Here is a 14,846-nt window from a genome sequence, read left to right on the forward strand (position 1 = left end):
CCTGTTTTCAGGATGGCCCAATGTTAATCCCTCTGCCTGGTCTCCCCGCTCAACCCCCTTTCCTTTCCCCATCTCCCCAGAGTGCATGGGACAGGAAAGGCTGCTGCTGGTAGCTAGTTGGGTGAATTCCTTAGTCAATTCCCTTAGTGGGTTCTTACTGGATCCGGGGCACTATGCTCAGTATTATCATAGAGGCACAAGGTATCATCCCTTACTAGTTTGGGCAGCAAATCATAAGTCCCCCAGAATGTTGCTAAATGAGAAGGCAAAGTGGTGAATGAAGGACACTAAGGATTGAAAGTATTCCTGGTTTGGGCCCTCGGGGTGTAATCAGTCAATATGATACGTTAATAAATATAATAAATAAGAAAATAAATCATAAATGTATTCCGAAGAGAGAGCAGTGCCCATGGGCTGTCAAAGTTAGGAACGCAGGTCTTGAATGAAATAATCCTAGTGATTTCCTGGACGTTTACGATGCACCAGGCCCTGTGCTTGGCGTTGTAGCTACGTTCCCTCATTTAGTCCTTTCACCATTCCAGGACGGAGCGTTGTGTTTGGTCCCCATTTTACAGGTGAGGAAACAGGTACATAAAGGCAGCATGATGCCCGTGATTCCCCCAGCTGACATCTGATAAAGCCGTAGCTGAAGGAGGAACAATGAAGTTCTAGGGTATTAGTGATAAGCTCTTGTTTGCACCATCCCGATTAGGAATGGGGCAGGAAATTCACAGAAAACATGCCACAGTTGACTGGTCTTGAGTGCTTAAAAAAACAACAACAATGTCAGTAACTGTGTAATACTGTGTTAGCAGGATCGAAGGACCTGAGGCAAACTGCTTCAAAGAGCAAATTGTTTTCAGAGAATTCTAAGTATTTGTGGACCTGAAGATATTTGCTGGGTTAATTTATCAAGCGCTCTTATTTGTGTCATTGAAATAGGTCTCCAAAGACCTCTGTGTTTCAGCCATAGCCTGGCTCTCATGAACTACTTGGCAGGAATAGATGAGTTTTATCCTCCTGCTAGTCTTCCACTTGGGGATTTTTCAGTAAGGCAGGCGGGGTTTTCTTCCATTTTGTTCGAACGAGGAAGTAAGGTTTTTTTCCTTGTTTGGAATTGGTGGGAAGCCTGACACCCAGGGAGGTGCACAGCAAATGTTTGCGGAATCAATGAATGTGCTTGTGAGTCTTAATTAACTAGCATACAACGCGCTCAGCGCTGAGGGCAGTAGTTGCAGCCTGGATCTGGCCCCTCTCCCTGGATGGTTGGGGAGGATGTGTTGAAAGAAACATTGGCCAGACTGGACTTACCCCAAGGATTGAAGGAGAAGGCACAGGATGCCCCACATTCAAAAACATTGGGATTAAAAAAAAAAAAAAAAAAAAAAAGTGGTCACTGAAGAAGTTGTGTTCATATCTTGGACAGAATTGCAGTTTTAGAATTTTATTAATTAGCATGATTACATTATCACTGTGTTAAAAGAATATGGGTATAGAGAGGAAGAAATCTACCCATAGTCCCCAATATCCCAGTAGAACTACCAGTCCTTATTCTCAAAAATTATTTTTTTAATGCTTGCAATAACAGTATCCAATTTTGTATTTTATTTCCCTAGAGTTATCAGATCTTAAATCAGTCCTGAAGACTACTCATTCTCATCGTTGGCATTTCAGCATGGATTACCACTCAGATATTTTTTTTGCCTAACCAAAGAGCTTTCCTCTATTTGGCCAGCAGGTGGTGCTCAAAAACAAGCTTTTTTCCAAAAAAAAAAACCAAACCAAAACAAAACAAAAAAACCCACCCAAAATCAACCCTTTCTCTTAACCTAAGATCAAAACACAAATCATTACCTGAAGAACTAAATGAAACATTAGAGACTCCCTTGGGCCTTGAAAATGTAATTTTCATTTCTCAGAAATCTACATGCGAGCATTTAACTTTACAGAATCATTTATTCTATTATTTATTGAAAAGCAGTGGTAGGCACCAGGCGTGCAGAGATTGGTAACGTAAACCGCCTGTCCTCAAGAGGCTCAGAGTGTAATGGGGACACAGACTTGTAAATCACAGGTAGAAGCCGGTGTGGTAAACGCCGCGACAGGACCCAGGAGAGAGGGAACGACAATCACATATTATAAATCTAAAAGATCATTTTCTTCCTGCAGTCCAAAGGCTAAAGAGGAAATTGCCATCCCCAGATTTCCTAGACTCCTTTCCCCCAAAGCCACAGTTTAAAGCAGTTTGTTTGTTTTTTTTTTCCTTGTTGAAAACAACAAATGGTTTTGGACAGTGAATTCCACAAGGCTGGAATTTTTTTGTCTGTTGTATTCCCTGTTGAAGCTCTACATAGGAGAGTGATTCACACTTAATAGGTGCTCAATAAATATTGGAGTGACTAAAATGAGCGGTGGAATGACCTCGTGAGATCTTTTATAGAAATTATCGTGGGCAGTTGATTTGCAGAGATGACTGGAGGGAGTCAGGGCTGAAGAGGCAGGAGTGAGGATGTGCTTACTACAGAGACGTAGGTGAGCAATGGTGGGATGGTGGCCGGGGAGGTCGAGGGAAGAGACTGATGTGCACTGTGTCAGAACAGGGAGTAAGCCGTACTTGGTGACTGGTTAGGTTTGGGGAGCAAGGAGTAGGAGAAAGGGGTTGATTCCGTGGGCTTCCTGGCTTGGGCCATGGGAGACAGGAACAGAGTTGGGTTTGGTTTGGGGCATGTGGGGTTTAAGATGCCTGAGGAATATACCCACGGGGAGGTGCCTAGAAGGCAACTGAATGTACAGCTCTGGAGCTCAGGAGGAAGGCGCATATGATAACAGATTTGAAGGTGGATTTGTTGGACGGTCTTACCATGCCTGTTGGTTTTACAGATGAAAGAACCTGAGAAACAGATTGTTTCCAAGTTTTCTAACAGAGTGGGTTATCCTTAGCTGATGCGCGTTGCTCGTTGCTTGTTGGAGTCAGGCTGGAGTCCCCCTGAGCCCACCTGGTCACAGGGTTGCAAACTGTTGGCCGTAAGAGGATCACTCCATTCTCTCACTTTACTCCTCCAGCAAGTATGTTTCTGCTGAATCCCCTTGAAACTCAGCCCCCTTTGCATCCTAGCCAGAGGATGAGTTGTCTGGCCTGCTGTCTTTGAACTGGAAACTGGCTTGCCCAGGCTGCTGAGAGCTAAGCTCCAGCTGAACTTGGCTGTTCTGTGATGGGACCGGTAGCTGCCGGTTGGGCAGCCCAATTCTGATTGGGCCTTTCTCATCAGCCCCGCTGCTTTTTTCATATCATTTGATCTATTTGGGCACAGCAGAGACCCAGCAACTGTGAGACCTTTGGCACTTGCCTTCAACACTCAGGCCCTCAGTTTCCCTTTGGTACAACAGGACAAATGTATGTCTTTCCAACGCTAGAAGATGTGATGGCGAGGATACATTTGAAAACGCTGTTCCAGAATTTGTAGATGTGTTTTTAACCAAGGAGGGCCTCAGTTGGGAAGAGTTGCCCATCTGGAAAAAGCATATTGGCTTCGGTATCAGAAAGAAAACAATTAGCTATAGCAAATCCATTCTGAGGGGTTTCCTGAGTGGCTGGTTTGTCGTTCTGGTGGGGAAGCAGGACGAAATGGTGATAAGGGATGGAATAAAGCCAGCAAGTGGAGTGGCTGAGGGCAGGAGGGGATTTCTGACAAGGGGTGAAGTAGGGGAGGTGTGAAGTCTGGCAGCTGGGTACCACAAGAGTCAGGATCAAATGAAATTAGGCAGAACCAGAGAAGACCAGCGTGGACATTCTGACCAAGGCTGAGGCAATTCAAAGGACAGCAGGATAGAAGCCTCTGGCAGCCCCTCCCCCGTGCTGAGGGAGGTCTGGTGACCACAAACCAAGGCGAGCAGGGCCTAAGAGACTGTCCCCTCACCACAACTGTTGGCAAGGCTAAAGGACACCTGTACATGGGTCTTTTAGAGGTTGAGATTGTATAAAGAGGAGCAAAGGAGTTAAATTGAACGATAAAACCAGAAAATGCAACCAAAGCGAGGGAAGGCTCTGAAAGAGAAACTGAGATAAGGGGCAGATTTATTTTTAATTAAAAACTTTGAAGTTAGTCAGTTTAGAGGTGCTTACATTGATGGAAGTTGGCATATAGTGCCACAACCTTGCAAGTCACCTTTAAGGGTCTTCCTGCCCTCTGGTTGGAGTTGATGCCTTTATCAATCAGACGCTTGGGGGGACATCTTTAAGCACCCCTGTAGGTAGAAGCAGGAGAGCAAAAGCTGTGTAGGTGGCAGCCGTTGTCCTGAGGCCTCTGAGCCTGGCAAAGCCTCCCCTCTGTCCCCAGGGTGGGAGTGGACACCCCTGGTCAGGGGCCAGGGCCCCAGTAAGACCAGCCAGCCTAGGCCGGGGCCATGCTAAGTCCCTGCAGTCTCACTGTGTCCACTGTTCTGAGGGTTCCAGAGTCACCGACATGAGGAGCCTAAGTGAATGTGATGAAACTCTTGTGGAAGAATTTCTAAACACATTTCATGAATCAAAGCATTCCCTTAATCAGATCATGTGTACCCATTTTACTTTCAGAAAATGTGACCTCGTATTCATTCAACAAATATTTATTGGGTGTACGCGTGGGCCGTCTGGTGGGGCCCTGCAAATGAGGGCGTGGCCTGGGGGAAAGAGTCTTGCCCCGTCAAGCCGCCTTTTCTGGAGAGTTCTCCCCTCTGAGACACACCCTGGAGGCTGCTCTGAAGACTCCATTCATTCACACGCTTTTGTGGTCTCAGCTTTGAGAGTAGGTTTTCTTTCCCCTTAAGTTTTCAGTCATGTTCTTCTGTCTAGGCTGAAAAGAGGAGAAAAGCATTTGATCCCCTGATGTCAGCCAGAGAGAATGAGGAGAAGGGACCAGGGGGGAACCCCGAGCTCCCAGGCAGACCTCTGAAGTAGAGCATGCAAAACCCTGGGAGGCCGCGGCAGCATGTGGGAAGGGGCTAGGGAGCAGTGCTGTTACTCAGGGAACGTTCCTACCCGGGGGTGGACCCACTGCCCGTTCTACCACAGGCTCCTCCTTTCCATTCCTGACTCCTGGGCTCTGGGGCCTCTTGTCCCCAGGGTATGTTCACTGCAGGGGATGCCTGGCAGTGACCTTCGGAGCGCCAGCATCCTTAGGCCTCCTGTGGTGTGCAGGCCTGGGCTCTGGGAAGGCACTGTCACCTCATTCGTGGGGAGATGTTCAGCCGAGGATGCCATGCAGGGCCGGGCTCTGCCGCTGCACAGACAGTGCCTGCTTCAGCAAGGGTCTGGATCTCTCGGTGCCTCCTTCCCTTGACCAAAAATGGGGCAAGTAGGATTGTTTGTGAGGATTAAAGACAGAAGGATCGCCCAGCCTCCCACATAGGATATCTCAGCCGGTTGTGTAAAATTGTTGTTACCATTGTCTGTGACTGTGGAGACGGAGAGGCTGTGTGAAATGGGGGAATGATCCCATCATTGAAGGATGGGGAGAGGGAAAGAGATGGATAGACGGGTCACGCCGCAAAGGCAGCCCCATGTTCTGTGTCGAATCTGGGGGCCCAGAATATGTGGGGGTTCACTGTTATAATTATTTAAGTTTTTCTGTACACTTGATAAAATACATACCATAAAATATTGGGAAAGAGAAATTCTGTCAAGCTGTTTGCTTGAAAAAAAAAAAAAAAGTCCGCATTGATACCAGTCAACCAAATTCAGTAGGACTGAAAAGCAGCCGAGCAGAGGCCTGAGTACTTCTGTGGGAAGGGGGTCGGTTGCTCACGTACCTGAGTGTGTGTCTGTGCGTCTTCATGTGCCCGTGGGTGAGGGCCTAGAAAACTGGGATTAGGGGAAGGGAGGGGCTCAGTGAGTAAGTGCTCTTAATTTTTTCTGCGCCCCACCTCATTCCTGAAAGGATTTGTGGTAACTTGCAAAAATACCTAGAATTTCAACAAGATAAAAATAAATGAAAGGTAAAGGAGCCATGGTTTATACTCCTATTACCTGTCTTAGGGTTCTGACGACAAATTTGAAAGAAGCTGATGTAACGTGCGGCGGGATGGTAACAGCGTATGGAATCCCAGGTTCTGCTTTCACTTGGGGGCTGCTTTTCCCGGAGACCCAGGAAAATGGTTGACTTCCGTGCTCCGTCAGCCAAAGCGCTTGTGAAGAATAACCCAGAAAAATAATTCAGGTGGTGACCTTGAAGTCGCCAGCTCTGGTTGGCGACCTGTCAGAGGCTCCCCTCGTGTCCTCGGCTGCGCCATCTCATGTGCACCCGCCGGGCCCCCAGCAGCCCTCCCCACCTCCCTCCTGCCTCCCCAGGCAGAGTTCCTCTTTCAAAGTACAAATGCTGTCTTCTTGGCACTTTTGCTGTTTGGGCAGATTCCTGAGCATTTGGGGCCACCCTTGGGCTTGGCTTGTCCAAAGAACTCCAACTAAATAAGAACACCCTTTAGAAAGGACAGCGCTTGACTGGGATCCCAAAGGTTTGTCCTCAGGTGGTAATGTGCTTTTGAAAAAAATGTCAAGCATTCTAAGTCCCGTTCTTTCTTTTTCTCTCTTCCCTCTTTTAACATTACATTGTCCTCAGTATCTATTCTTCCAACTTCCACGCAGTGAAGAGGGAATCAGATGGGGCTCCCGGGGATCTCGCTAGCTTGGAGAACGAGAGGCAGATTTATAAGAGCGTCTTGGAAGGTGGAGACATCCCTCTCCAGGGCCTGAGCGGGCTCAAGCGACCCTCCAGCTCAGCCTCCACTAAAGGTAACTGGGTGAAGCCTGCGGGGCTCTGGCCCGGCCACACGGTCATCCAGATGCCTCTCGCCCATCCAGGCCCGGTGTCGGGGTGTCGGCAGCGGGTGACTTCCAGCTCCTGGGATATCCTTTGCCTTGTGCAGGTCCACCTCCAGGCCTCTGAGCCGTCTGAGCCCCCTCCCCCAGTTTTTCACCGGCCATTTTTCTTTCTGGTATTAGTTTCCCTTCCTTTGAACCCCGACCTTGCTCTCCCTAAAGCATCTCTCTCTCTTTTTCGTTCTGATTCCCTCTTCTTAGAACGTAGCTGAGCCTTAGCCTTCCGTAACTCACAGCAGGGAGGCCATTTTTCGTTGCATCTTTGCACCTGCTTTGCAGCACAGATTATTTTGCTTCCGGACACCAACTGGAAATTAAAATACAGAACAAAACAAAACAAAACCCTTAAGACAAACGAGCATGTAACCTCTCCCTTTTATTTTTATTTCTTTTTTTTTTTTTAAGCAGCTTTCAGCTTTAACCTAATGGGTCTGTTTATTTTATTCTGCATGCTTTCCAGTGGATCGTAAAGGTGGGAATGCTCACATGATTTCTTCATCTTCAGTTCCTAGCCGAACGGTTAGCTCTAGCAGTGCATTAGGCCCCATGTGTAAGCACAAGAAACCCCTGTCCGCTGCAAAGGCCTGCATTTCAGAAATCCTTCCCTCCAAATTCAAACCCAGGCTCTCCGCTCCCAGCGCTCTTTTACAGGAACAGAAGAGTGTCTTATTGCCGGCAGAAAAGGCTCAGAGCTGTGAGAACCTTTGTGTTTCACTGTCTCTGAATGATTCCAAAAGAGGTCTCCCCCTCCGAGTGGGGGGGAGCATTGAGAACCTGCTCACGCGCTCCCGGCGGGAGTGGGACAGCAAGTCCAGCAGCACCGTGAGCCTCCAGGAATACGGCACCGGCACCAGGAGGCCCTGCCCTCTCTCCAGAAAGGCCGGGATGCAGTTCACCATGTTATACCGGGACATGCACCAGATCAACCGAGCCGGTCTCTTCCTGGGCTCCATCTCCTCCTCAAGCGTGCGAGACCTTGCCTCCCACTTCGAAAGGAGCAGCCTGGCGTTGGCCAGGGGCGAGCTGGGCTCTACCCAGGAGGGCTCAGAACACATCCCCAAGCACACCGTCTCCTCCCGCATCACGGCGTTTGAGCAGCTGATTCAGCGGTCGAGGTCCATGCCATCCCTGGACCTGTCCGGGAGGCTAAGCAAGTCCCCCACGCCTGTGCTGTCCCGGAGTGGCCTGACCTCAGCCCGCTCGGCTGAGTCCCTCCTGGAGTCGACCAAGCTGAGACCCCGGGAGATGGATGGGATGAACCCAGGGGGCCTCTATGCCGCCCCAACATGCGGCAACATGGTCGAGCCCCCCTTGGGCTTCAGGGGCCTCGCACCTTCTGAGCCCCTCTCTGCCTGCTCCGACGAGCTCGACCACTGTTCAAACATCTCCAGCGACAGCAGAGAGGGCAGCAGCAGCAGTGTCCACGGAGACTTTCCCAAGCACCGCCTCACCAAGTGCAAGGGCACCTGCCCGGCCTCGTACACCCGCTTCACCACCATCCGAAAGCATGAGCAGCAGCAGACATCCAGACAGCCCGACTGGCGCCCAGATCTCAGGGGGGACAGGAGCACGCTCCTCAGGAACATCTACCTAATGAGCCCCCTCCCTTTCCGATTGAAAAAGCCCCTCCAGTCCCACCCCAGGCAGCCTCCCCCTGGTGACTTCTCAGCTCCCCTGGCCGGCCAGAAGCCAGACCTCCCCAGCCAGCCCCAGCAGGACGAGACCCCCTCCGGGGGGAAGCCCTCGGTTCCCAAACGCCTGTCTTCCCGACACACCATGGCGAGGCTGGGCCGGATCTCGGAGCCCCCTCAGGGGAGACCCGCAGTCCCAGATGACTGCCTGAGGGCCTTTCATAATGGCAACTCCGTGCCGTACTCAGACCCCGGCCTGGACAGGAACAACAACCCACACAGTGAACTGGGAACATCCCTCGGAGGTGGCATTTGTGTATTTGCCCGGTTTCACCTCACCCGTCTCTCCACCTTGCTTGCTCTGTCCCCTCTTCCCATGTGCCCTTGGTGCTCATTTTCTGGTCTGTCCTTTGTTTTCTGTTTGTTTTGCTTGGCAATTAATCATGGCTCGTAGTGGCTGCACTTCTTTAAAAACAAAGCCCCCCATGTCATTTAGACTAACCACCAAACTCTGTTTCGAAAGAAAAATTGGCCGTTTAGCTCAGCTGAGAAATTTGTCCATGTGAACCCTCGAACCCCTTGGAGTTCACGCCAATCCTCAGTCACCCCGTGGTTTTTTGAGAGGCAGCCTCTCCCAGTGGCCCTGTGTGTGTGTGAGTGTACGGTGTGTCCCTGTGAGATCCTGCACGCCTCTTAGGAGGGACACTTTTCACAGACGGTCCTCCCTCCGCTCACCTGTTGCCTTCTGATTAGTTTTCTTTGTATTAAACTGGCTTACAAGTAAATCCAAAAAGGTGTTGGGGGGGGGAGGATTTGGTTCTTCTTCAGAATTTGAGTGTTGGTCTATAATCCACGACTGTGAATGTAATGATAATGGCTGAAGGGTGAAATCTTAATCCCAATCTGGTTTCCCGCTAAATCCTGGCGTGTTTTAATTCTACTTTGTTATTTTGAAGATTCGGAGTCACCAAGGCATTTTATACCTGCTGATTATTTGGAATCCACGGAAGAATTTATTCGGAGGCGTCATGATGATAAAGAGGTAAATGGCATCTTGAAAATCTCTTAGCTCTTAGGCAGATTTTAAAAAATGAAGGAAGCAGACCTTCTAGACATCTGTCAGAGAGGTGACGTGACCTAGCAATGGGAAGCAAAGATTGATGTCTTCACAAATGGCTTTTTATGTGGCGTCGGCTCTCTAGGACCGATTTCCCCACAGGCAATAGGTTCTAAGTCCCAAGTCCCACTAGCGTCCCCGCAGGGGAGGTTCGCCACTGCCTTCAGCTTCGTGCAGGGGGACCCAGAGTTGGTGCCACTTGCTCCCCTTCTCCATCCCTGCCTTCTTACTCTCTAGGGAAACCCACCCACATATTTCCCCAGTCCTGCCCACCCCTCTGTTGGCACAAAGCACAATTCCTTTTGGGGAGTATGCCGCAGGAGAAAGGAAACTAAAAAATAGTACACAATGACCACCGTAATACATTTTATAAAACAATTTGAAGAAGTTGTCTTTAACTCAGAAGAAGAGCTACCCCCATAGATCCTGGGAAACCCCCACCAGAACTTCAGGGAACGCACCTCTTCTAGCCACGGCTGAAATGTCCACACGGCAATGGAATGCCTGGGGAAGGAGTGTGTTCTCTTGGGATTTCAGAAGAGGCCATTGTGCTTATCAGCTAAAGGGGCAAAATCACCAGCTTCTGTTGTGATATAGTGGTGTTTTGAGGCATGCTTCCTGGACTTTGCATTCCTAGCAGGAAGGGTCCTATGGATCAAACCAGCTCCAGTGACCATTTTCCCGTATCAAGTTAGGAGGTTGAACGGTTGTTTTGACCATGTGTACACAGCTCCGTCCCTTTCCCCATAAAGTCTGAAGCCCCTTTCCTATGTTCCGTTTTGTTGAGCGGTTTCCTAGTTGAGGTGGATTTTCCTTAAGGATTTAGGGTAACGCTGACCTTGAATGGGGCTGGATGATAATAGTTATGGCTGCCGAGACGAAAAGACCGTAGCTCTGCCCCCGTGCAGGCATAAGATAGACAGTATTCATTAAGACTGTATCTATCCGGGTAAAGAAGGAAGGAAGCGTGAGATGTGCAGACTTATTTATAAGAAAAGGTGACACAGTGAGTGTCCATCAGGCCACAGACCATTTCATTTCTAGCCGCCGTCCCTAGGATACAAGTTTCCCGCCTCTGTAAGGTGGAAGAAGATGACATTCATGTTATTAGTACAAACACTAGTATCCAGTGTGGAAGGGGCTGTGCTAGAATCCTGCCTACCCCGTGGGAGGCAGATTTTACTTAGTTGGCTTAGCAGTTGCTGTATTACAAGGTGTGTTCAGAAGGGGAGCAGCTTGTTCCCTGAATAACACTGGCTCCCAGATCCTTAAAAATGTTGTGTCTTTATTCATGGTATTTGGCTTCTGTCGTCAAACTGTGGGGACGGTGGATTTGCTGAGGTCTGATCCAGGCACTGGGTCCTCTCCCTTCACTGTCCACTTCCACTGATCTGATTTAACAGTGGCCCAAGCACGGGGGGCCACGGGAGCCTCCAACAGCAGTCCCTCCCCACTGCTACAGAAACAGCTCACACTTCCAGCTAATAGAGGGTCAGTCCTGGCAGCTTTCTTTGCAAAAATTATGAATTACTGATGATCGTGGCATTTCAGAAAATGAGAATATGTCAGTTCTGGAAGGGACATTAGTAGCCAAGCCCATTGTGTAAGCCAGGAAAGGACTCCAGGGGGTAGTGACTTGCCGGAGGTCACACAGCACATTAACTTACACCCTCTGGTGTCAGCTAGAAACAGCTAGAAACCAGGGCTCCACATTCCTGGGCCAGTGCCCTTTCAGCGGTGTTGGGCTTTGCGAAGCACCGTCACATGTCTTTCCTCAGGTAGTCTTCACGACAGCTTGCCTGAGCCCTTGACACCTACAGCCATTTGAGAAGTGGTTTCTTGATTATTCATAGTCCCTGGTGAAAGATGGGAAAATCAGGCCCACCATCCTTTGGGGCTGGGTGTCACGTGAGACATTAAATTGCCTGCTGGAAGAAGACAAATGATTATTGAAAGTACTAAGAATTACCAGTCCTCGTTACTGCTTTTCTACAAAGAATGGTAACCCCAGGAATGTATGATCGGTATAGAATAAGAAAACACATTAAAATTCTGTTCCACAGGGTCACTTTAATAGGACATAAGGACATTTGGTAAAATGCAACATTGTTCAATTATTTGAAAAAGCCTTTAAAAATAGGAGAAAAAGAAGTCTTTAAGAATAGAAGTAGATTACTATTTCCTTAACTTAGGAGAGCATAATTCTTCTAAACTGAGGTGATTTTATTCCTAGTTCATCTTTTATATTTCTATGCTACATCCCTCCTTTACACTCAGCCTCATTTCACCTAATGAGATAGTTGTGTAAAAGGTACAGTAAGCAAGTAATTGATGATGTCTGTCCGTCACGTAAGTAGCCTTTGGTGCGTGTGCCAAGGCCCCCTAAACATTGTGCTCAGGGGACGGGTTGGCCAGCCTAGGAGAAGGGGTACATAGTTTCTGAAATGGGCGGCTCTGCTCTGGAGCATGTTAGAGTAACAGGCCTCGGAAGTACAAAAAATGACCTAGTTCCATAGCTCCGGCATAGTCAGAGCCCAGATCCACGTGGGAGGAATCAGCCATCCCTGGTCCCACCATGGGAAGACACTGAGAAATCCCCACCGCCTAAGTGAGGTGAGGGGAGCTCTGCCAGCCCCCCGCGTCCAGCCCAGCAGGCTTGTAGATGCTCCAGATTACGGCCCCCCACCCCCACCGGCTGCGCCCCCGGAGCGCCTGATATTTTGGGGCCATGTACTGGGATCAGGAGGCTCTTGGCTGAGCCAGGAGATAGTTTTCTGGACAGTGTAACTGTCTGGAATTCATCCTTCCCCCGTGGCCCAGGGGTCCCCCGGGGTCCTCTGCGTGGTGCGGTCTCCCTCCTCCGCAGAGCGTGTGGGGGTGCGGCTGCAGGGGGACGCGGGAGTTGTGGCCATGAAGCCCCTCCCACGCCTGACCCTCCGCGTGTCCCCCCTATTCACCCAGCCCCTTGCTTCTTAGCTGTTGCGTTGGCAGTTTTCCAACACCCTGCACCGGATGATTTACTGCCCCTTTTATGCAATTTCATGGCAGAAACTTTTAGCGGACCAGAGACGACTTAAGCGTGAGCAAGAAGAGGCCGATATCGCAGCTCGTCGCCACACGGGCGTCATCCCGACGCACCATCAGTTTATCACTAATGAGCGCTTTGGGGACCTCCTCAATATAGACGATACGGCCAAAAGGAAATCTGGGTCAGAGGTCTGTTTTGGTTGCCTCCGTCTGCTGCTTGACCCAAAGCAATGCCCGCGCCTCCCCTCAGCACTGCCCTCCGTAGGCCGAGTTAGTTCTCCAGATGGCATCTGTCACCCCGGCTTCCATAGGCTCGCTTCGGCTCCTCTGTGGCTGGTCATGGACGCGAGTCCCATCATGTCCTGTGCTCTGTATGTTCAAGCATGCCTGGCTGTGGGCCCGGGATCTGCTGGCGTACCCCCCGCCCCATGCATGCCTAGAGCATCGGCCGCCATCATGACTCCAGCCCCCCACATCCTGCATTGTACGGTGATACTGTGCTGCCTGCGCGCCCGCCTAGAAGCCTTGCACCTCAGTCCGCGCGCGTTAGTAGCTGTCGTGCGAGCGATTAGAAGATGATTCTTTGACGAGGCGGGTTCATGAAGCTTTGTTATAAAAGTTAGCAAGAAATGCGTTGTTTATGCCATTTACCCAGGTCCCCAAATATCAGAGAATATTGTTGCTGCTCGGTATCAAATGATGAATTAGTTGAATAAGGTATTTATCAGTGTTGAGCCTCACTGAGGACTTTTGAAACCCAACGAGTGCTGGGGTTGGGATAAGCCCATGGAGGGTAAGAGAGCTCTCTGAGAGACATTTCATTTGTTCCCTTAATTTTGATGTTTCTCAGCTGAGATTACAAAACTTAATATTATAAAAGGCAGGAAGAAAGCACAGATCTTTGAAGCGATTTTATCCAGGCCTTGGCGTTCTGCGCAGAGGCCGACATGTTCAAATTCTTACCCCGGCCAGATGCTGCTTCTTGCCTCACAGTGTGTTTTGCCGTGTGGCCCCCTGGGGTCCCCTAAGGATTAGCTCCTTTTGGGGAAGTGTGTGTGTCTGAGGCTTGAGAGGGAGCTGGGGGAGTGACGTCAAAGCATGGACAGGTTTATAAATCTTTCAGTGTAACAGATTAATATTCATGTTTCCATGTTTGCGTTACAGAGGCACTGGCTATTCTCATCAAATGGTTTTTTGTTTTGTTTTTAAAGAAATGGAAGCTTTCTGTGCAAAGAGAGGAAAGAGAACCAGAATGAAAGAAAAGCAGGGACGGGGAAGGACACTCTAAGGTGATGGAGAGAAAGGAAACGTGATGAGAAGAGGCAGAAGTTAGCAGGTGCTAATTCAGAGGCAAGGGAAAGGCAGACCCAGCCCTCGGCCTTCCGGCTCCTCAGAACCCCCTACTCTGAAGGCTCTGGTGATGGATTCTCCTCCTTCGCAGGCCTACCCGCTTGCTAGTGATGGGGAAGAGGGGAACACACAAGGCACCACAGGGCTACATAGATACGTGGATGGGTAATACACGTGCACAGAAATGCAGCTGGGGCAGAACAGCCTTGGAGAGAGAGGCAGGCAAACTGCCTAACCCACCTCGCCTCCCTTCCAGAGAGTGATTCTCGAACTCAAGTGGTCATCACAATGTCCCGGGGGCTTGTTAAAATACAGATTGCTGGGCCCCATCCACAGATGTTCTAATTGTGGGGTGGGGCCCAAGGGTTGCCTTTCTAACCGGTTCCCAGGTGACGATGATGCCCATTTAGAGACCCCACTTTGAGAATCACTGCCCCGGACGTTGACTGACAGGTGTGGGAGAACAGAGACCAACAAGTCCCAGGTGCACAGGGCTGTGGAGATGTACTCCAGCCCCACTGAGTAGAATGTGGGTGACCGCTAGCTCTGGGCGAGGCCCCATATGGAAGTGGAAACAGGATCCAGACTGTGCCCTAGGGCAGCTGGGAGTCTAGTGGCGGGGGGCACCCACATGACTGTCGTCTCTGCTGTGACAGGTGACACAGTCCTGTGGGAGCTGGGGGAGGGGTAGACGGATGGGGCCTCAGGGAGGCAGAAGCAGGTGAAGAGGGAGATGCTGCTTTGCATAGGCAATGAAGACTCCTAATATATCTTAACAGCCCCATGGAATCAGTGTTTTTCTGATCTTTGAGTGACGTATGGGTTCTGTTTAATGGAAATAAATTTGTTTTCACCAATCCCCAGTATC

At 49.8% G+C, this 14,846-nt stretch overlaps 1 protein-coding gene across 3 annotated transcripts in view; it reads left to right on the forward strand.

The window, feature by feature from the left end:
• Positions 1 to 14,846, forward strand: part of SORBS1 (sorbin and SH3 domain containing 1) — a 224,987-nt gene that overhangs the window by 179,660 nt on the left and 30,481 nt on the right. Inside the window, exons 19-22 of one of the 3 annotated variants that reach the window (XM_080822787.1) lie at positions 6,594 to 6,766; positions 7,314 to 8,789; positions 9,441 to 9,526; positions 12,650 to 12,817. In XM_080822787.1, coding sequence (XP_080678913.1) covers positions 6,594 to 6,766; positions 7,314 to 8,789; positions 9,441 to 9,526; positions 12,650 to 12,817 — 1,903 coding nt within the window. The remainder of the gene's footprint in view (positions 1 to 6,593; positions 6,767 to 7,313; positions 8,790 to 9,440; positions 9,527 to 12,649; positions 12,818 to 14,846) is intronic. The other 2 variants (XM_080822788.1, XM_080822789.1) reach the window with 2 other exon arrangements.

This window comes from Martes martes, assembly GCF_963455335.1.
Source record: "Martes martes genome assembly, chromosome: 14".
NCBI classification, from domain to species: domain Eukaryota; kingdom Metazoa; phylum Chordata; class Mammalia; order Carnivora; family Mustelidae; genus Martes; species Martes martes.